Source organism: Cricetulus griseus, chromosome 3 (genome assembly GCF_003668045.3).
Source record: "Cricetulus griseus strain 17A/GY chromosome 3, alternate assembly CriGri-PICRH-1.0, whole genome shotgun sequence".
In the NCBI taxonomy this organism is placed as follows: domain Eukaryota; kingdom Metazoa; phylum Chordata; class Mammalia; order Rodentia; family Cricetidae; genus Cricetulus; species Cricetulus griseus.
The window spans coordinates 183,026,784-183,049,141 of record NC_048596.1 but is presented as its reverse complement, the minus strand read 5'-3'; the positions used below and the strand labels follow the sequence as shown (position 1 = coordinate 183,049,141).

Below are 22,358 nucleotides of genomic sequence, written 5' to 3'. Positions count from 1 at the left end.
GGGACAGGAAAGACTCCCCAAGCTAATACTTTTACTGATGACCAAGCCTGGAATTTGGAAAATGAGCAGAATTACAGTTGTCTTGTTAACAATCTTAAACCTGCATTTTCTCCAAATTAACTCCTCTTCCCAGACACGATGTTTTAATAGTCACCTTAATTACATGAATTAGAAGGAATGAAGAAAGGCCCCGATGCTGTTAGACGCTGTTTCATTAGCCAAAACAAAGTCTCCTAACAGGGAGTATGTAGAACATGATGTTCAGGGAGCTAAAGCCAAGACTTAGAGTGACAGTAGCCAACTAACAACACAGCTTTCAAGTGTGACTTTATTGTGAGCACAAGACAAAACCTAGCATTACGAAGAAGCCTTTTTATAGGGCTGGAGAGATGGTTCTGTGGTTAAGAGCACAGACTGCTCTTCCAGAGAACCTGGATTCAATGCTCAGCACCCATATGGTGGCTCAGAACCATCCAAACTCCAGTTCCAGGAGATCCTACAACCCTCTTCTGACCTCCTTGGGTACCAGGCACACACACAGTACACATACATATATGGAGGTAAAACATTTATACACATAAAATAAATCTAAATTAAATGTAAAAAAGAAGTCCTCAATGGGTGTGGTGGCACATGCCTTTAATCCCAGCACTCAGGAGAGAGAAGCAGGTGGATTTCTGAGTCCATGGTATAGAGCAAGTTCCAGGACGGCCAGGGCTTACACAGAGAAACCTGTCTCAAAAAAAACAGGAAAAAAAAAAAAAAGAGCTTACAAATGCATGAATCAAGCAGGAAACAATAAAATTAGCAAATCTAGGGCAAAAGTAAAGGTGGTGATGTGTTTCTGTTCACTTAAACTGCAAGTCAAGGGAGCCCAGGATGTAGTGATGAGTCAGGATGGCTCACAGGAGGGCAGGGACAGGCAAGGCTGTCCAGGTGCAGCAAGTCAGGCCTGGGCAGTGAATACAGCCGGCCTCCAACTACAGGCTTCAAGAGGGGAGATGGGAGAGTTCTGTGATTTATTTTCCATTTGTTATATTGTTTGAAATAAGTACTAAATAAGAGGATACAATACACACACATAATCTATGTTTTCAATTTATAGAAATTATCCAAATTAATATTCAACCAGAAAAAAAAAAAACTCAACTGAGCTAATTAAATCCAGTAACAATCCAACTGAAGCTATTCCATCTGTGAACTCTTCCTTATTACATCTAATATGGCTCTGGAACCTTAGCCAGAAATTTATTTTTTCAAGTGACATATGAAATATAAAATTAGGAATGCCAAGGAAATCCAGTGAGAAATGGGATCCACATTGACAACTAGCCCAGATAAAAAAAATTTTCTCGTTGGTGGCTCATGCCTTTAATCCCAGCACTCAGGAGGCAGAGGCAGGCAGATCTCTGTGAGTTCGAGGCCAGCCTGGTCTCCAGAGCAAGTGCCAGGATAGGCTCCAAAGCTACACAGAGAAACCCTGTCTCGAGAAAAAGAAAAAAAAAAAAAATCTCCTTAAGAACAAGTCTGGGACACAGGCTACTGGCTGGATATACTTGTTAGAATGCTGGAGATGTAACTCTGGGTAAGTGAGAGGTCCTGGATTTGATCTCCAGAACCACAGAGAAAAAAATAAATCTAGAGAGGGGCAAATTCTAATATAGCAAGAGTCAAATAAGGTTTAAATGCTCAAACTCAAATTGCATTCCCCAAGGGCTCCCTGTTCATGGGTGTTGAGTTTGATTTCATAATACCTGCTCTGAGACTGCCCTGCTTTCTTGCAGTCTCCTAACCAATGTGTCACCCAATTAACCAGACACTCTCACAGGCATGCTCTAGCCCTGCCTATCCTTTTCCTTTGCCAGTGCTACAACTCAGCCACACTGGCTTCCATCAGTGCTCAAGAAAACCAAGCTTTTCTCTGGTTCTGAGCCTTTGTCATGACTTTCCTTAATTGAAAGGAGTTCTTCCACCTGTTCTACACACACCCACTCAAATACCTATTCCTCCTTCAGGTCTTAGTGAAATTGCCTTTGCTCACTGAAGACCTCTCAGCCTAGTTCAGATGTTATGTTATGTTCTCACGGTCCCTCCACTCTTCTTCTGAGGCATTCCATTCAATTCTAATCATTCTGGGCATGCCTCCCTTCCTGGACTATGCTATAAGCCACGTCTGTCTCGTCCATTGCTATATTTCCAGATCTTTAGCTCAGGATCTGTCACATAGCAAATATGACATCAATAATGGTTGAATGAATAAATTTAAAAATTATAAATAAGGGCTGGAGGGATGGTTCAATGGACTGCTCTTGCAAAGGATGTGTGTTTGCTTCACAGAACCCACATCAGGCAGCTCACAGCTGTCTGCAAATCCAGCTCCAGGGGACCTGACACCGTCTTCTAGCCTCAGCAGACACCTGCACTCATGTACACATAGACACACACATACACATAATTTAAAAATAGACATAGATCCTAAAAACTACAAATTAGGGGCTGGAGAGATGGCGCAGTGGTTAAGAGCACTGACTGCTCTTCTACAGGACCCAGGTTCAATTCCCAGCAGCTATTGACTCCAAGATCTGACACCCTCATACAGATATACATGCAGGCAAAACACCAATGAAAATACAATAAAAATAAATATTTAAAATAAAAAACAAATTAACTGCAAAAACCACATAAGCTAAGCTGGCCATAGCAGTGCACTCCTGTAATCCTAGCACTTGGGAGGTAGGGAAGAATATCATCTTTGTGAGTTCAAGACCAGCCTGGTCTACAAGGTGAGTTCCAGGACAGCCAGGGCTACATAGAGAAACCCTATCTGGGGGGGAGGGCAGAATTGAGTGTCTGCCTCCGGCACAAAACACTATGCTCAATGTTTCCAAAACAAGTTTGTTCTGTGTAGCAAAGAGCCCTGTCTTTTAGACAGTGACATCCCATCAGGTTAGTGTTAAGTGGCATGTTTGTTGTCTATGATAGAGATGATTCTCATTAACAACACAAGTTTGGTCATCCTGGTTCTCCTGGGTGTAATATCCATTCTTGTTTTCTGTGAAGGCATGGAAGAAAGACAGCAGGTTCTCTTCCCTACTCACACCAGAACTCACCTGAACAGCTCCTCCTAGCATGACAGCCACCAACCCCATGGACATGCTCAGTGTCTGGGATTCCACAGTGCTCTGGGCCTCATGAGCCAGGCTTGCACATGCTCTCTGCAGTGTTGCTGCTACAAAGTCCACTACCTACCAAGAAGGAGATGAGCATCAGTGAGGGGTACAAAACAAGTGTAAAACCCATGCATCTTATGTCTACATCATCTTCAGCATCAAGAGAACATTATGGCTGCTACTGCACACCAAGAGTGGTACACTATGCTTTTCTGCTTTTACATTTGCCAGTTTATACAGGATGTTTTGAAAGATACAGTGACAACCAAATGACAATGGAGTGGACAATGCATGAGGATATAGCACTCTCTACTCCATCCAGCATCTTCAGGGCTTCAAAATGCAGAAAAGTCTAAGTATTTTATATACATAGTCTTGGACTTCTGCTCCTCCTGCTTCCAATCCCGAGTGTTGGGATTATAGGTATTTGTCACCATGCCCAATGTGGTGTTGGAAAATCAAACTCAGTGCTTCCTGCATGCTAGGCAAGCACTCTACTTGTCTTTTGAGATGGGGGGGGGTGCTCATATAGTCCAGGCTAGCCTCCAACTGGATACACAGCTAAGCATGGCTACAAATGACTGATTCTCTTACTTCCTCTACCTCCTATGCTGGGATTACAGGTTTTGTTACTCCTGGCTTTCTTTTTCTTTCTTTCTTTTTAAAATTCAGAACTGGCAAGCAAACCCAGGGCCTTGCATAATACTAGGCAAGGGCTCTACCACTGAGCTATAAACCCAGTCCCAAGAACCCATTTCTTATAAAGAAAAGAATTCTCTTTGTCCCATCAACCACTGCATTTGGCATTTACCCAAAGCAGACAGAAAGCTATGTTTACAGAAAAACCTACCGGTGGTAGTTTATAGCAGTTCTAATCATGATTCTCAAAGCTTGGTGATGATCAAGTTGTCCTTTATAAGGTAAGTGAATAAATAAACTGATTTGTCAAGACAATGGGAGATCAGTCAGCACTCTAAATGTGCTATTAAGCCATGAAAAGACATGGAAGAATATTAGTAGGGAGAAATACTATAAAGTGAAGAAGTCCATCTAAGAGGATATAAGTGAAAAAGAGGTGACTAGATAGAGTACAGAAGACAGATATGATAGTGAGTCTATTTCTGGGATACTAGAATGGTAGACAGGTGTGGCTTATTAACTGCACAACCCCCAGAGTAAACCCTAATGTAAGCTATAGACTCTGAGTAATAATGATGTGTTTGTGTCGATTCATCAATTATAACAAAGGGGCCCAGGAACATACCTCAGGGGTAGACTGTCTTGCAGGTAGAAGGGTTAAGTCCCCAGGAGACACAAGCATGTGCACACACACACACACACACACACACACACACACACACACACACACACACACACACACACACACACACACGAAAAGATAAAGAAGTCTAACAAAGGCACTGTGGTAGCAATGGGGAGGCCAGGAACATGTGGGCACAGGAGATACATGGGAAACTTCTATATCTACTCAATTTTGTTCTGAACCTAAAACTACTCTAAAATATAAACTCTGGGGGCTGCAGAGGTGGCACTGGGTTCAATTCCCAGCACTCTCATGGCAGCTAACAACTGTCTGTAACACCAGTCCCAGGGATTCCAATGCCCTCCTTTTGGCCTCTGTGGAGACTGCACACATGGTACACATATGTACATTCAGGCAAACAAGCATACACATAAAAAATAAAATCTCAAAAGAATTTTGTCAGGCAATGGTGGTGCACACCTTTAAACCCAGCACTCAGGAGGCAGAGGCAGGTGTATCTCCTGTGAGTTCAAGGCCAGCCTGGTCTATACAGTGAGTTCCAGGACAGCCAGGGATACACAGAGAAACCCTGTCTCAAAAAACCAAAAGGTAAATAAAAATAAATAAATAAACAAATAAGGGCTGGAGAGATAGTTCAGTTGTTGGGAGCACTGTCTGCTCTTCCAGAGGACCTGGGGTTCAGTTACCAGCACCCACATTGCAGCTCATAGTTATCTGTGGATCCAGTTCCATGGGATCTGACATCTTCACACCAATGCACATGAAATAAATTTATATAAAACAACAACAACAACAACAACAAAAAACTGGTCTTTAAAAAAAAGAAAAATAAATAAACTCTGGGCCAGCGAAATGACCAGGTGAGTAAAAGCACTTGCAATGCAAACCTGATGACTGGGCTCAGATCCTCAGAAGCCACTGTAAAAGCTGGAAAGAGTATTAAGAGTCTGTAACCCCAACACTCCTACATTAGCATGGGAGGCAGAGACAGGAGGAATATCACAGAGTGAAAGAGGCCCATCTGAAAGGCTTCTGGAACCTGACAGGTCAGCTTGCCTGGAGTATATAGCGCATTGGCAAATACAAGAGAGATCTTGCCTCAAAATCAAGTTGGAAGGGGAAAGGGAATCAGCACCCAAGGTCACTCTCTGACCTCCACATGCACATATGTATACGTGTGTGCTTGTGCAAGCACACACACACACACACACACACACACACACACACACACACACACACTATATATATATATATATATATATATATATATATATATGAGATATATACACATTTGATCAAATACATACATAAAAATAAATATTACTTTCTAATCATCTAAAATGATATCTGAAGGAGGTTTCCTTCTTGGAGATGTCTCATTTCCACATCTGACAGTCTTAATTCGAGTAAGCAAAGAATAGGGAAGAAGATAACCAATTTTATTTATAAGCCAGTGTCTTCAATCAATCTATAAATGATTCAAAATCATATTCTAATTTTCAATATTTCTACAAGCTTAAGATAGTTCATACACAAGATTTTATATAGTGTAGGCTATCAATAACCTTTCAATGGAATTAATTTGGTCAGCATCATTTGAACTGAGCCTGGTATAATCATCTTAAGTACAACACCTTTGAACAAACAACAGCAGACACACACTCATGCACGTACTCATGCACACGTGTATATTCAGGATTAATGGCTCAAAGGGGAGATATCATTTTGTAAATGGGAAGGTTGAAATAGGTTATAATAAGCCTCTAAACACTATGCAAGGTTGCATGTTTAACAAATCACATGCTATGCTAGAATCCTAACTGCAAGCTTAAAGCTGGGAGAATGGCCTGTTAACACTTGTCTTATGGGACAAGGCAGGAAACTAGAAAGGTTATTTAAATGTTCCACACACAGAAACAATGATGGCAATTTCCAACTCCCTCTCTACATCTGAGATGTTACTGATTTATATACCAACAAGCTTTTAAAGTGTGCCATGTTTTTGTTTAGCTTCTATGTTAGCACAAGAATTGCTTACTTGATAGAGCTAGCTTTTCCTAAGCTACTTTCTAATGTATTTTTTTAATGTTAAAAACATTACATTTGTTTATTCTTGTGTGAATGCACATACCACATGTGTGTTGAGGTCAGAACAATTTGTAGGAGTCTGTTCTCTCCTTCTACCAAATGGGTTGCAGGGACTGAACTCAGGTTGTGAGATTTGGTGGCAAGAACCTTTATGTATTGAGCTATCTCACCCAATCCATTATGTACTGTTTTTAAAAGGCTGGGAGTCAGGCATGGTGGTGATTGTCTTTAATCCCAGCACTTGGGAGGCAGGGGCAGGCAGATCTCTTAAGTTCAAGACTAATCTAGTCTACAGAGCAAGTTCCAGAACAGACAGGGTACACAGGGAAATCTTATCTTAAATAAAATAAAATAAAATAAAAAGGGCTAGAAAATAAATAATATACTACTCATAGGGAAGAAGCTTTCTGTTTGTATATATGAAAAAACAAAACAAATGATGGAGAACATGAAATTGAGAGAGACACAAGGTAGAGGGACAGGGAGAGCTGAAGGAAGGGAGTAGTGGATGGCTATGACCAAAATACACTGCAAAAATGTGTGATAATTCCAAAGAATAAAAAAAAAATTGGGGGGCTGGAGAGATGGCTCAGAGGTTAAGAGCACTGGCTGCTCTTCCAGAGGTCCTGAGTTCAATTCCCAGCAACCACATGGTGGCTCACAATCATCTATAGTGAGATCTGAAGTCTTCTTCAAGCATAAAAGTTGTACATGCAGATAGAGCACTCATATACATAAAATAAATAAAAAAATTATTAAAGACCCAGGGAACTGTTAATTATGAAGTAATGGCCAGGTATTAATGTATGCCATCAACAAAATACCCTTTCTATTAAACTTCCTTCTTGTTTGTGGGGAGGACACTGAGATTGGATCTGATGTAGCCTAGGCTGGATTCCCACTCACTACATAACCAAGGATGAGCTTGAACTTCTGGTCCTTCTCCCAAGTGCTAGGATTACTTCAATGTCCAACCAGACTGCCTTCCTGTAGCGCCACTTTGACAGCAGCTTACCCTGCTGTGATTATGATGGGACAGCCAACCCAAGAAGAGGTCTGTAGTGACTAAAACCTGTTAGAACTCATGGGAAATTTTAATTTACTACCACCCAAGTTAGGGTCCCTGAATTCAGCATCAACCTTTCAGTAGGCTGCTAAAATGCACGAACTCAGTAGTCAGCCTCCAACCACTTCCACTCTGTCAGCACTTTGTCAGCAAGTTACATATCTCCATAGGATCTTTAAGAGGATTAAATGAGTTAATACCTGTCATGTGTTCAGAATGGAGCCTGGTAAACAGCAAATACCTAATGTTATTATTAAAGAGTAAAGTAATTATAAGCAGTTGACTCAGTAGAACCACAGTCAGGTGGGGAAAGATGAGATAGGACACATCCATGAGAAAAAGTCTGCTTTTCAATGTGCTACTCCCACTCATAGTCAAAGTCCCCCGAGTTCAACACTTAGTAAGAATAAACGGGTAGGCTGGCTAGACTGTTCAGCAGGTAGAGAAGTACTTGCCTTACAAGCTAGTCAACCCAAGTAAAGATGGAAGGAGAGCTGGGCAGTGGTGGCACACACTTTTAATCCCAGCACTCAGGAGGCAGAGGCAGGTAGATCTCTGAGTTCGAGGCCAGCCTGGTCTACAGAGTGAGTGCCAGGATAGGCTCCAAAACTAGACAGACAAACCCTGTCTTGAAAAAACCAAAAAAAAAAAAAAAAGAGAACCAACTCCACAAAGTCACCCTCTGACCTCCACATGAGGCTTCCTACCTTATATATATGTATACCACATAATAAATAAAAATTAATAAAAAAGCCTCTGTTCCAACCAGCGCTGTCTCAAAAAAAAAAAATAGCTTCTATTCTTTCACTGGGGGATTTATGAAGTTGGAGAGAAAAATCAAAGAATTCCCCTAAATCTCAGCTAGCCCAAAAACTGCGTTACATTCTGCATCCAGTCCCATCTTCAAAGCTTAGCTGGTGCTTCTGTTATTCCCAGTCTTCTGTAGAAGCAACTTGTACTGTTTCCCCCTTTTCTTTGCTCTTGTTTGGTTACTTGCTTGCTTTGGAGAGAGACCTCCCTCCCTCCCTCCCTCCCTCCCTCCCTCCTCCTCTCCCTCCGTCCTCCCTCCCTCTTTTTCTCTCTCTCCAATGTCACTATGTAGCCCAGGCTGGCCTAGAACTTGTGGCAATCCTCCTGCCTTGGCCTATGTGCTAGGATTATGGGCACACCCCACCATGTCAGGCTCCTTTTCTGTTTAAAAATGTCTCAAAAACTTGTCTAAGGTTCAATATTTGCTTCTTAACTTCTCTCCAATATTCTCAGTATTCTCAGAGTTTCTCAGGTTGCTAATGACCTATGTTTTTGTAGCTCCTGGATTTTACTATTATCCTTTCTTTACTATCATCCCTACACACAGACACACACACACACACACACACACACACACACCCTACACCACACACACCCGCTCTGCTGATGCCTATCTACTGTTTCCAGGTCAATCAATACCTTGTCTTTATGTTAGGTACTTCTGTGCTCTATTTTAGTAATGAGTCTGCATTATTTATGTCACACACACAAAAATAACATCTAAAAAGGAAAAACACAAGGAAGAATCATTTCTACTCTACTGATTATAGTGATCCAGCTCAGTAGTGTGCAAAGGATATGGTCCTGTTATACTTGGGCATATTCCCTCTATATGGCATCTCAATAGCTCTCAACTCCTGGCTATGAGTCTTTACTCAGAAGTCATCTATCTCCTCACTGTGGCTCTCTATTGTCACCTATTTACCAGCCCTTTTCCTTGTTCCACTTTTCTCCAGAAATGATCACCATCTCACACATTTCGTAATGAAATTATCACCATGACATTCTTTGCTTCTTTAAAAAAAAAAAGTAATGATTTATTTATTTTATTGGTGTTTTGCCTGCATGTGTATCTGTATAAGGGTGTCAGATCCCCTGGAACTGGAGTTACAAACAGCTGGGAGCTGCCATGTGGATGCTGGGAATTGAACTTAGGTCCTCTGGAAGAGTAATCATTGCTTTCAACTGCTAAGCCATCTCTCCAGCTCTACTCTCTGCTTTGTTATTTATTATTTCCCCATATTGAATGTCAGCTCCATGAATGCAGATACATGTCTGCTTTGTTTAGCACTGTGTCCTTAGTACCAAGAAGAGTAGATGGCACACAGCTCAATACATAATCACAGAAAGAACTTAAGAGTTGGTGGAGGGCCCCATTAGTAGACAGACCCATTGCATGCCTCGTTTCTCTATATACCATAACACAGATAATGTGCCATTCCAATACACTCTACTAAATATCTATTCTTTTATTTATAAGTACTTCAAGACGCAAGTAAGGAGATTTGGTTTTGACATTACTACCATGCTATTATTATACCTAATTCTTTAATATCTCCTAATGCCTGGTCCAAACTGTTAAAAAAATCTCATATAATTCTTTTCATTTTGGGAGAGAGTCTCACTGTATAGCCCTGGCTGGCCTGCAACCCTCTAAATTCTAATATATACCAGGATGGCCTCAAACTCGAGATATACCTGTCCCTTCCTCCTGAGTATTGGCAATAAAGGTGTATGCCATCATGCCTAGCCACAACAATTTGGCAATATTTTTTTTAATTTATATGTGTATGTGTTTGTCTGCACACAGGCTAATGGCAGAGAAGGACTTGGGTATTTTCCTCTATTGCTTTTCACTTTATGAGATATGAGTCTCAGTTGGCAGACTGGCTGGCTAGTAAGAGCCAGAGATCTGCTTGTCTCCACAACCCTTCCCCTGCCCCACAAGTGTTGGGGTTACAGATATTCTCTTCCAAGCCAAGCTTCTTACATGGGTGTTGGAAATCCAAATTCAAACCTCATGCTTGCATGGTAAGCATTTCATTTACTGAGCCATCTCTCCACTCCCCAGTTATTTATCTAAACCCAGTACTGGTTCCCTTATTTGTCTGTCTGTCTGTCTGTCTGTTTGTTTATTTATTTATTTATTTATTTATTTATTTATTTATTTATTTATTTTTTAGTCAGGGTCTCACTATGTAGCTCTGGCTGTCCTGGAACTCACTATGTAGACCAAGCAGGCCTTGAAAACACAGAGATCTGCCTACCTCTACCTACTGAGTGCTGGGATTAAAGACATGCACCACCACACCCAGCTTGATTTTTTTTTTTTTTAATGCCATTTATTTGATGAAGAAACAGAAACACATGAACTGTAGATTTTCACATTCTGGATCTGGCAGATTGATTCCTCGTGGCTTTCCTTAACATAGTATTTTAGCATCTGCATTTTCTTAATTAGATACAGGTTCAAGGTTCAGTGTGTGCTAAGGTCAGAATCTTTCCCAAATGCTCTATACTTCCTACTGCACTGCATGTGGGGTCACATAACACCTGTTTGTCCACCAATCTATCCATGCCAAAATATTTAGCACAGTCCCTATGCACCGTTATCTGCATTAATCCTGGAATGTACATGAAAAATAAAATGCAGAGGAATGAAATCATGAATAAAAATGCAATGAAGTATAAAATTCTAATGGCAATATCTATGTAAGAAGTGGGTACAAGGTATTCACTACAAAATTCTTTCAATAAATAAATAATTCCCATTAATATGTACAATTAATATGTGTTTTACACACACAGAGAAGCCAGGTGTGGCAGTACACAAATGTAATCCCAGCAATGGGGAGGCACAGGCAGGAAGATCTCTGTGAGTTCTAGGCCAGCCTGGTCTACATAGTGAGACTCTGTCTCAGAAACCAAAACAATGTGGTGGTGGCACATACCTTTAATCCCAAAAAGGCAGAGGCAGGTAGATCTCTAGGAGTTAGAAGCCAGCCTAATAATCTACAGTGAGTTCCAAGACAGCCATGGCAGAGAAACACTGTCTCAAAAAACAAACAAACAAAACAACAAAAACAAACAAACAAAAGCCACCAAGGGGCTGGAGAGATGACTTAGTGGTGAAGAACATCTGTTCATCTTCCAGAGGACCCAAGTTCGGGTTTCCAGCACCCATGTCAGTTAACTCACATCTGCCTGTAAACTCCAGGGAATCTAACCCCTCTGTCTTCTGAAGGTATTGGTGCTCAGGAACGTATGTACACACATGTTCATGTACACGCACGTGCTGTCTCTCTCTCTCTCTCTCTCTCTCTCTCTCTCTCTCTCTTTCTCTCTCTCTCTCTCTCTCTCTCTCTCACACACACACACACACACACTTAAAGAATAAAAAAATAAATTATTTTTAAAAAACAAAATAAATAGAATTACTAAAAATTATTTCAAACTTGAAAATTTTTATAATATGGGGGAGGCAGTTGGTTTTACTGGGTATTTTGGGCCTAACACATAAAGTTTTTCATCCAGGACCAATGACAATCACTACCTAAATCTATGATTTCATAAAAGTCTGCAAAATGTAATTTTCTAGGGTTTTTGTTTTGTTTTGTTTTTTATGGTTTTTGCTGTGATCATCCTATACGGTAAGCAGTCTACCAGTAACTAATCCGCATTGCCTGCCCTGTGATTTTTCTATGGAGAAACATGTCCCTTCATTGCTTATCTGATTGACCTGGGATCTAATTACTACAGGAATGGCAAGACAAATGCTTTCTTCATTCCCTTTGATTACCAATTTACAAAATGCAGACCAAATTTCTAAAGAATCCTGTGAGGTTTTAAAAATCATTTTCTGTCTTTGATGTGTCTACTGTAGCCATTGTTCCTCTGAATGCCGTAGTTGTGCTGTGTGTTGCAGCAAGAGTCCCTTCAAGGTGGCTCCTGACTGCTACGGCCACGACCCCATTAAATTCAGACAGCTTCCTGTGCCTGGCACATGAAGATGCCTTGAAGCTTATACTGTACACTCTTCACCCTAGACCTCAAAATCAACCTTTATCCCAAAGATCTCTGAGCACTTTAAGTAGAAAACAGTATTTATAGACTCCACTCTGGATCTAGGGCACTTACTGCAGCTGACTGCCATTGTTCTGGTACTGACCGTGGACTACACTAGGAAATATCCATTTTTTAAAAGAAAAATATCAATATCATTCATATTAATATTTCCAACTGGAATTCAAGAGTAAAGGGTTTTTATACTAGTTCTTTGGTTTTTATGTTTTTCTTATACCAAAAATCTTCATTCCTAATAATATCAACCAATTTATAACTTATTTTCTTTGTGTTGCACCGATGTGAGTGTGGGCATATGTGTGCTTCAAAACAATATCCCCGTATCATCACTAGCAGTGAAATTACAAAGCACAGTTCAGTGCTTCCTGATGGTTCTTTTTGTTCTGGCACATTTTAACTAACCTGGGAGAAGGGTGAGTTAATGGGCACCTCATCTTTTGTACCAGTCCAACACTATTGCTCCTTAATTAGGAGTGATGGAGGTAAATGTAGAAGCTCAAGTCGATCAGCTTTTAGACCACTCTCGCTTCTACCCAGCACCCTAAGGCAGAAACAAGCCTGGATGAGGAAGTCTTCAGGAACCATATAAACACAAAGGAAACAAATCACCCTGCCGAGTAACATGGGGTCAGTGAACTGAAGGAGTGAGGGGCTTGGACAGAAATCAGGAACACAATTCCCATTAAACAGGCAAGCTGAGTCAGAGCTGACAGGCAGCAGCTAACATTCTCAGCAGGAGTGCCAGTGAAATGCTGCTTAGCAACACGGATGGCAGATGACAATGACAACTATACAAAGAGCTGGAGGATCAGATTTAAGTGTGACAATCATACCCTTACAAATGACTCTTCACCAGCCAGGCACAGCTAATTCTGCTTAAGTGGTAAAATATGGTCCCTGCATTGCCTATGCGTTATTAATTTTACCTCCTACTTTAAAAAAAAAAAAGAAGTAAAAATAATGTCTCAGTCAATAAGATTCAGGGACTGACCCACTCAGGAACACTACCCTGAAACCACTGTTTTTATAATATCTTATAATTGCACAGGATGCTATGAGATAAACTGAATCTGAGGATGTATAAAATTTTAAGTGATCTTATTAACATGTTTTTTGGTTTTTTTTGTTTAGTTTACTGATTGGCTGGTTTTTTCAAGACAGGGTTTCTCTGTGTAGCCCTGGCTATCCTGGAACTCACTCTTAGACCAGGCTGGCCTCAAACTTAGAGACCCACAAGCCTCTGCCTCCCAAGTGCTGGGTTAAAGGTATGTACCACCATACCAGGACCAAGTGTTAACTTTTCTTCCAAATTTGAATTCCAATTCCAATCATTCTCTACTGTGTGTGTGTGTGTGTGTGTACGGCATATGCACACATGTGTAAGTACATGTGTATGAGGGGCCAGAGAAGGATGTCAGATGTCCTGCTCTATCCCTATCTATTCATTTGATATAGAGACTCTCACTGAGCCTGAACCTATGCTGGTGGTCAACAAGCCCCAGAAATCATGTCTCTTCCCTGTACAGAGCTAGGGTTATAGGCACACCAAGCTTTTTACATGGGTACTGGGTATCCAAACACACCCTCTAAACCAATGGTTCCCAACCTGTGGTTCCCAACCCCTTTAGGGCAGGGTCAACTGACCTTTTTACAGGGGTTGCCTAAGACCATCAGAAAACACAGATGTTTATGATTAATAACAGTAGCAAAACTAGAATTATGAAGTAGCAATAAATGTAATTCTTGGTTGGGTATCAATCAACACAATACTAAAGGGTTGCAGCATTAAGAAGGTTGAGAACCACTGCTCTGAGGTATCACTACCGTCCTTCATTTACAACTTTTGGACCATGTGGAATCTTAAAAAAATAAAGACTTTCAGGCTCTCATATGAGCATATTAAATCAAAACCTGTAAAAGGGAAGCAGGTAGCAATATATTTTTTAAATGCCAGGTGATTTTATTTGCACTCAAAGTTGAATATCACTATAGTATACAAATATGTAAAGCAGTTCTAGTTTAATGTATGTGAGACTCACATCAGGAGCTTGTCAAGCATATGGAGTAGTATGAAAGTCAGGGTCAGCTGCCCTGGTGTGCACTTAATTAATAGCCTTCATGTTTAATCAGAATTCCAAGAAACATGGAAAGGGTGCCACCAAATTGCACTCTAAACAACTGTTACCTGAAATCACTCTGTAGACCAGGCTGGCCTCAAGCTCACAGAGATTTGCCTACCTCTGCCTCCGAGTGCTGGGATTTAAAGCTGTGTACCACCATGCCTGGCTAAGCAACATTTATTTTTTGAAAAACTGTAAAGAAACCAAAATAACAGCAGGCTGAATCCAGAATGTGACAGCTACTAACCTGAGTGATGTGTGTAAATATTTGCTCAGACATTCTCTCACACAGAACAGCCAGCAATTGCAGGACCAGCAGCTTCCGTTCTTGGTCTTCTATAAGTAGAGCCTGGTACTGCTCTAATTCCAGCAGGCTTGTATAACAAGAGGGCATGGGTTTGACCTCTGCTTCATTTTCCACTACCAGATGAGACAACTCCTGGAAGCAGGGAATGAAAGAAAGAGTGAAGGAAAAGCCAGCAGCACTAATGACTTGGCAAACATATGTAGGAACATTACGTTACATCCAAGGAAGTAATCTGTATTTGTTACATACTCCTGTAATCTCAGCTACTTGGGAGGTTGAGGGAAAAGGATTGCAGGATTCAGGCCACCAAGGCTACAGAGTGAGTCCAAGACCACCCTAACAACTCAGTGAAACCTGCCTCAAAATTAAAAGTAAAAAGAGCTAGGGGTATAACTTCATGATAAGAGTTCTTGTCTAGTATAGATAAGCCCTGGGTTCAATTCCCAGTACTGAGAAGAAAGAAAAGAAAGGAGAAAAACATAAACTGTAGAGTAGTGGGCATGTTGTGATACCATGCATATGAACTTACACACACACACACACACACACACACACACACACACACACACACACACACACGAAAATACAAAGCACTTGTCTGAGGGAGAAAACCAACTCATGAAAGGTGTTCTCTGACATCCACACATGCACAGTGGCATACACGTGCCCACACACATACACATGCACACACATACAAAATCACACACAAATAAATAAATGTACAAAAAAGAACTTGTTTGACAAACTTTTTACAGTATTTTCACAATTCCTTTCACTAGCCTGCCTCAAACTGAGTCCTCGGATGATCTAATTTAGCAAAGTCTGAGGCCATTAGATGGTTTCCTTTAAGATAAGTAACAAATAATCCTCTATTTATGGAGAATTCATTACTTCGGATTTGGTGAGCTTTCAGCTGCCCTTCTCCATTGTGAATTTCCATAGACAGGGAACCCTCAAGTTCCCTAAGCATTAGTGCTTTGCAAAGTAGCTGACAGCTGAGAGTAATGGTGCTCAACTGCACCTGGGGAATTTTCCTCCCTGGGGGGCATTCTGAAATATCTGCAGGACATTTTTGGTTGTCATAATTGGGGGTTAACACAGCATTTAGTGAGTAGAGGTCACAGATGCTACTAAAAATCCTACAAAAGAACAAGACAACCACACCAAAGAACACATTTATCTAGATCAAATGTCAATTTTGCCAAGGTGGAGTTTCCCTGGTTTCAAACAGGGCTTCCTAAACATTTTCACTCACAATCTCTATTCCCTGAGAAATTTTAATATAACGCCATGTATGGTTGTATATAAAATAGGTATGCTAATCAAGCATATAGTAGTAATAAATTATAAAGAAATTTACTTTTAAACAATTCTTTGGCATACATATGCTTTTACCACTTATTAAAGATAAGCTAATTTGCATACTAATGAAATGGTTTTGCTTGATTAATTTTACATTAAGAATTCAATTTTGAATATTTTATACTGCAGGATGCACAACATCTTCAATGTTTCTAGAGTGGATCAGCATTTATTTCATAAACATCAATGAGAAGAACTTATTAGTTTGCCTAAATACATAATACAAAATTGGAGAAATCAATTGAAGGCCATTTCAGAACTTATTCAAAATCTGACCTAATCCAAGGCCAAAATTCATTTAATGATTTTTTTTAATAAAAGATGAACTTCAGCAGCTCAGTCAGCAATTAAAATGTATTGTGTATGTGTCTGTGTGTGGGTTTGTTCATGTGAGTGCAGATACCCAAGGTATCTAACTCAAGTCCTCTGGAGTGGAGCAAGCACTCTACACCTCTGGGTTTCTCTCCAGTCCCTCAACCGACAATTTTTAAAACCAAAAATTCTAACACAATGAAATTAAAAGGTATAGTAATTTAATATTTACCTGATGAGGAATGATGGTTGGAAAATACTAAGTCTTTGATTTCCATAATTAAACCATTGTTTCTATAAAAGCAGAAAGGGCTGTAATTGATAACATAGGATAAAAAGTCCGAGTGGAGATGTCTCAGGCTTTGCTTGTGGGCACTGAATGGCAAGACGGCTGCTCTGTACAAAGGGCATATACTGTGTGTTCAGAACCAAGGCCTTAGTGACACTGTGTGGTACAGGAACTGTCAGAAATGTCCCAAGCTCATTCCCCACCTGATTTGAATTAAGTTTTGGTTATTTTGTGATTATAACTGTGACACACACCCCCACCTTCACTTATGGCCTCATCTGGGGTCATGACCCAGTTTAAGAAGCTTATGTTGGCTGGATATAGTTTAGCTGACAGAGAACTTGCCTAGCGTGCATAAACCCTAGGTTCCATTCCTAGAACTGTATCACACATGCCTGTATCTAAGCACTCAGGAAGTAGAGGCAGGAAGATCAGAAAAACCAGGAAAAAAAAAAAGATTCATTTATTTTTATTTTATGTATGAGTGTTTTGCCTGCAAGTATGTATGTTCACTTTGTATGTGTCGGGTGCTTATAGAGGTCAGAAGAGGCATTGGATTCCAGAAGGTTGTGAGCCACCATATGGGTGCTGGGAACTAAACCCAGGTCCTCTGGAAGAGCAGCCAGTGCTCTTAACCAAAAAACAGCTGAAAATAACGTATACAGATAAGAGCACATCCCCTTAGAATATCAGAGTGTATGGCTAAGATGGAGATGAGAAAGCTAAAAAGGAAACATCCCTATTCCAGGTTCTAGAAAGGTCAGCTTCACATTCCCAGCTACCACCCAACACTAAACTCCAGAGACACTTAGGACAGACTTGAGAAAGTGGTCTCCCACAGACATCAGACAGAGTTAGTGTTTTGGCGTACAAGTTACTTCTAGAGATTAGGGACAAAGGAAACACAACAATGGGTACTCAGCAGGAAACTAGAAAGGGTTTCAAGTGGCTACAGAGTGAAGAGGGAGGCAGACACTAAGTCCCCTTTCCAAATACCTGACAGCACAACAGTCAGAAAGGATAAGGGATTATACTCTGGGGCTTTAAAACCTGCTATTAACTTCAAAAGAGTTCTTACTGTCAACACGGAGCCAAGATTAACTCTTTCATGGATCAGCAAGGCTGCTTTGTTCATGTCTAACATTTCAATGCAAATTACCCAGCAAAGGAGTCAGAGCACATAGGTCCCACTGATGTGTTCCTCTCTTGACTGCTCCAAAGCTATCAGGAACTGAATTGTTCTTTGTCTTCTGTTCATTTGCCCTAAACTGGAAGCTAAATTTTAGGACCTAAAATTATGACTGCCTTAAAAAAGTCAAAGACTCTCCTGGAGCTGCCCCAGAATGAAGAGATGTGACTGTAAGCTCCTACCTTCAAACAAACGATGAAGAAGTCTCCTGCCAAACCACACTGCTGGCAGTGGGACAGCAAGTCCCCAAGATGTTCCATCTGGCTCTGCTCCGAAGACACCTTCTGGTACAGGGCTTCATCTTCATCATCGCTGCAACACAGGGTAAGAGCCATCTCAGAAGCCTGAAACCTCATAATAACCTCTAAAGTAACACTATTTCCAAGTAGACTATCCTTAGATAGATCTTGGAAATACTTTCTGACATCTCCATGCTGAAGAATGCAAAGTGTTTATTAGTAGAAGCTAAGCTATTATACCCTGTATGATCATTTCTTTCTCAAAGCAGAAATGATTCCTAAAGGAAGTGGCTTTCAGGATAACCATTGAAAAATTAAAACAAACAAAGAAAATTCAGGTGTATTAAAAAAAAATGATCACTGATGCTGGGTATGGTGGCTCAAATATATAACCACACTTTTTTTTAATGTGCATTAGTGTTTTTCCATGAGAGTCAGGTCCCCTGGAATTGAAATTACAGACAGTTGTGAGTTGCCTTGTGGGTGCTGGGAATTGAACCTGGGTCTTCTGGAAGAGCCATCAGTGTTCTTAACCACTGAGCCATTTCTCCAGCCCATATTCACAACACTTGACGCAGGATGATTATTTTAAGTCTGAGGTCAGCCTGGGCTACCAAGTAAGTTCTAGACTAGTCCAAGCTACAATAAGTGAACAAACAGCAACAATAAAAAAGTATAAACCCAACAGTGGTTTTGATCCAGTGCACACCTTTGATCCCAGAACTCAGGAGGCAGAGTCAGGTGGCTCTCTGTGAGTTTGAGGCCAGTCCAGAACAGTCAGGACTATTACACAGAGAAACCCTGTCTCAAAATCAATCAATCAATCAATCAATCAATCAATCAAACAAACAAACAAACAAATCTGGCTCATATCTAAGTGCTCATATAAAGTTGGGTAGTTTGGTTTTGTCTGTTTTTTTTGAGACAGGGTCTCATTATGTAGTAAAGTTATGCAACTCACTCTATAGATCAGACTGGCCTTGCACTCACAGATCTGCCTGCCTCTGCCTCCCAGATGCTGGGATTAAAGGTATAAATCACCACACCTGGCTTAAAATTTCTTTAAAACAACTTCTTCCCGGAAACTTCTGCTGGGCTAATGGCAGGTTGAAGCACACACACACACACACACACACACACACACACACACACACACACACACACAGTTTTTTTTTTCAATTTTTTGGAAACTCTGATCTTTTCTTTTTAAAAACCCAAGAATTCATGTAACATTTTTTTTGTGCATGTTATAATGCCAAAAGGGCTGTACCCCTAACCGGAGTAGACACCCAGACTTCTCAAGGAGTGGTTGTTTCTGGCAGTGGATGGAAATTCATTTAATCACTGGTTACTAACTATATTCTCATCAGGAAGCAAATTAATAGTTTCAATGAGAACTGTGGGTTTTTACGTGTACTAATTAAACATGCCACATACTTTCAAACTCTTATACTCAATGGGCTCAGCTAATTGATCTGCTAATATTCAACAATTTTCAGGAAGCTTCCATCTGTTCTGATCATTCTACTTTAATATTAGTTTTTTTTCTATTTTCCTCATTTATCATATTCAGTGTAGGTTTTACATTTTCACCAAGTTAATCATGAAAATAAAGTTAAATTTAAGCACTTCCAGGGTTGAGAGCACAGCTCAGTTACACAGTATGCATGTCAATTTCTAGGCCCACAAAAATAAAATACTTGTGAGATGTTGGAGAAATAAACTATTTACTCTACTAATATACATCAAGTACTTTTTGGTTGATTGGTTTTGGTTGTTTGTTTTTTGTTTTGTTTTTGTTTTTCCAGACAAAGTTCCTGTGCATAGTCTTGGAACTAGCTCTGTAGATCAGGCTGTCCTAGAACTCGGAGATCCACATGCCTCTGCCTCCAGAGTGCTGGGATTAAAGGTGTACACCTCTACTGCCCAGCCTAATAAGTACCTTCTAATCCATCCTTATGAGAAACAAACCTCATTACAAAATTATCAAAAGTAGTGATCAGACAATTTTCCTTAAGAATAAGGCTGGGGAAGGGGCAAGAGAGATGGCTCAGCAGTTAAGAGCTCTTCCAGAGGTCCTGGGTTTGATTCCTGACATCCACATGGTGGCACATAACCATCTGTAATTCTGGTTCCCGGGGACTCAACACTCTGCTACACCAGGCATACATGTGATGTATAGACACACATGCAAACAAAACACCACATATCTAAAATAAATACATAATTTTTAGTAAAGAAAAAAAGACCACTAAGGGCATACAAATCCACACTGCCTTTTGAGTCAGAAACAGAACTGGATTGCTCTGGTGTTAAGGTGAACATGTGCTGCCCTTTGTTCTGATTCACTGGCAAACACTGAGCAGTAACGGGGCTTGCCTTGATGGGGAGCCGTGAGGCTCCAGTAAACCACACCTCCTATTAGCTGGCATCTTGGAATCACACCCGGAGGATCATTTAAGGCTCTGGTTTCTTTAAAGATTATAAATAGCAAGCAGCTTGGTTGCCTGTTTCTGGTTTCCTTTCCATCAGCGCCCCTTAGCGGTTGACTCACAGAACAGTGCAATATATAAAATTCTATCAGGCCTGACAGCAGAAAGTAGGTGAGCTCACCTAGTGGTCTCTTTGATGGTAATCACAATGCCACCGTGCATGGCAGCTCTAAACTGACACTGAGGATGGAGGGAGGGCGCAGCTTTGTCCAACCTCGAAAATCCTTTCAGGCTAGCAATTGCCTTCTTTCTTTCCAGCTTCACCAGAATCCATAATAAGATCTCTTGGCAAAGTGACCTGGCAGAAAAAGCAGTTATGAATGAATGAGCCTGTCATTTTACTCCACACAGCTAACAAGCTATTCGGAAAAAGAAACTGTCAAGGTTCCCAAATGCTGCCCCATCACTGGCTGCTGACACACAGGAGAAGGAAGCATGCATCCTTCAAATTTCAGAGTGCAAATGCCCTGGAAGTCACCCAGGGGCAGCTAACCCTTGGCTCTAGAAGCAGCTCTGGTCGCCAAGAGCACCATGTGATTTTTTTTTCTTATTTCAAGAGTGCTCTACCTGTGCTCAGACACTGTGATGGAAAACTTACAATGAGGAGGAAAAAAAAAAAAAAAAAAAAAAAAAAAACCACCACCAGGGTATCAACAGCTGGTGACCAAAAGAATAGCAAAAGACTGATGATTCCTTCATCAGTGCCCTCTCACTAGAAGAGGCTGGAATAGATACATGCACCCTCCTTGTCAGTCTTTTATGAGGACGGAACAGTGCTAGAGGGTCTTTTTCTTTTTAGGCTGGGCATGATTACACATGCCTTTAATAACAATTGCAGGGTTGAATATCTTTCTTTACCATTAGCAACCATGCTAATGATTGCTATGAGTTATTGAGTTTACTATTTACCAGTGACTGTGCTAGGGACTCCAGTGCACAGTCTGTCTTCATAATAACCCAGTAAAGAAGTACTACTGTTGTATATCAGAATACATGCAAGGTTTTGTTTGCTTTTTCTTTTTCCTTTGTAGTGCTAAGGCTCAAATCCAAGGGTCTCATGCATACCAGGCATGTGCTCTACCACTGAGCTACATCCTTAGCCTCCCCCAAACCAAAATTCTATAGACTTCAGAAAGTCTATAACTACAAACTCTTACCATGTGGAAGAAATGCCATAAATGACTGAAAATACAAAATGAATCTTTTAAAAAATTGATTTATTTAACATTATGTGTATGAATCTTTTACCTGCATGTATGTCTGTGCACTGTGTACATGCAGCGCTTAACAGAGGTCAAAAGACAGCATTAGATCCCCAGGGACTGGAGTTACAGTTGTTAGTCACCATGTAGGTACTGGGAATCGAAGCAGGGTCCTCTGGAAGAGCAGCCATGGCTCCTAAACTCTCCAACCTCTAAATGAACCAGTTTTAAAGTAACACAGAAAAATGTCTTCTGGATGGCTGAGAAGCTCCTTCCTTTTATAATGAACACTCTGCATCATTAATGCAAAATCCAGGCTAAGCTATGATATACTACATTCACAT

At 40.6% G+C, this 22,358-nt stretch overlaps 1 protein-coding gene across 1 annotated transcript in view; it reads right to left on the bottom strand.

The window, feature by feature from the left end:
* The window catches only part of Tango6 (transport and golgi organization 6 homolog), a 173,700-nt gene that overhangs the window by 117,017 nt on the left and 34,325 nt on the right, over positions 1-22,358 (bottom strand). The window contains exons 9-12 of the mRNA XM_027405927.2: positions 20,934-21,110; positions 18,264-18,393; positions 14,870-15,061; positions 3,111-3,245 (exon numbers count right to left, since the gene is read on the bottom strand). Coding sequence (XP_027261728.1) covers positions 3,111-3,245; positions 14,870-15,061; positions 18,264-18,393; positions 20,934-21,110 — 634 coding nt within the window. The remainder of the gene's footprint in view (positions 1-3,110; positions 3,246-14,869; positions 15,062-18,263; positions 18,394-20,933; positions 21,111-22,358) is intronic.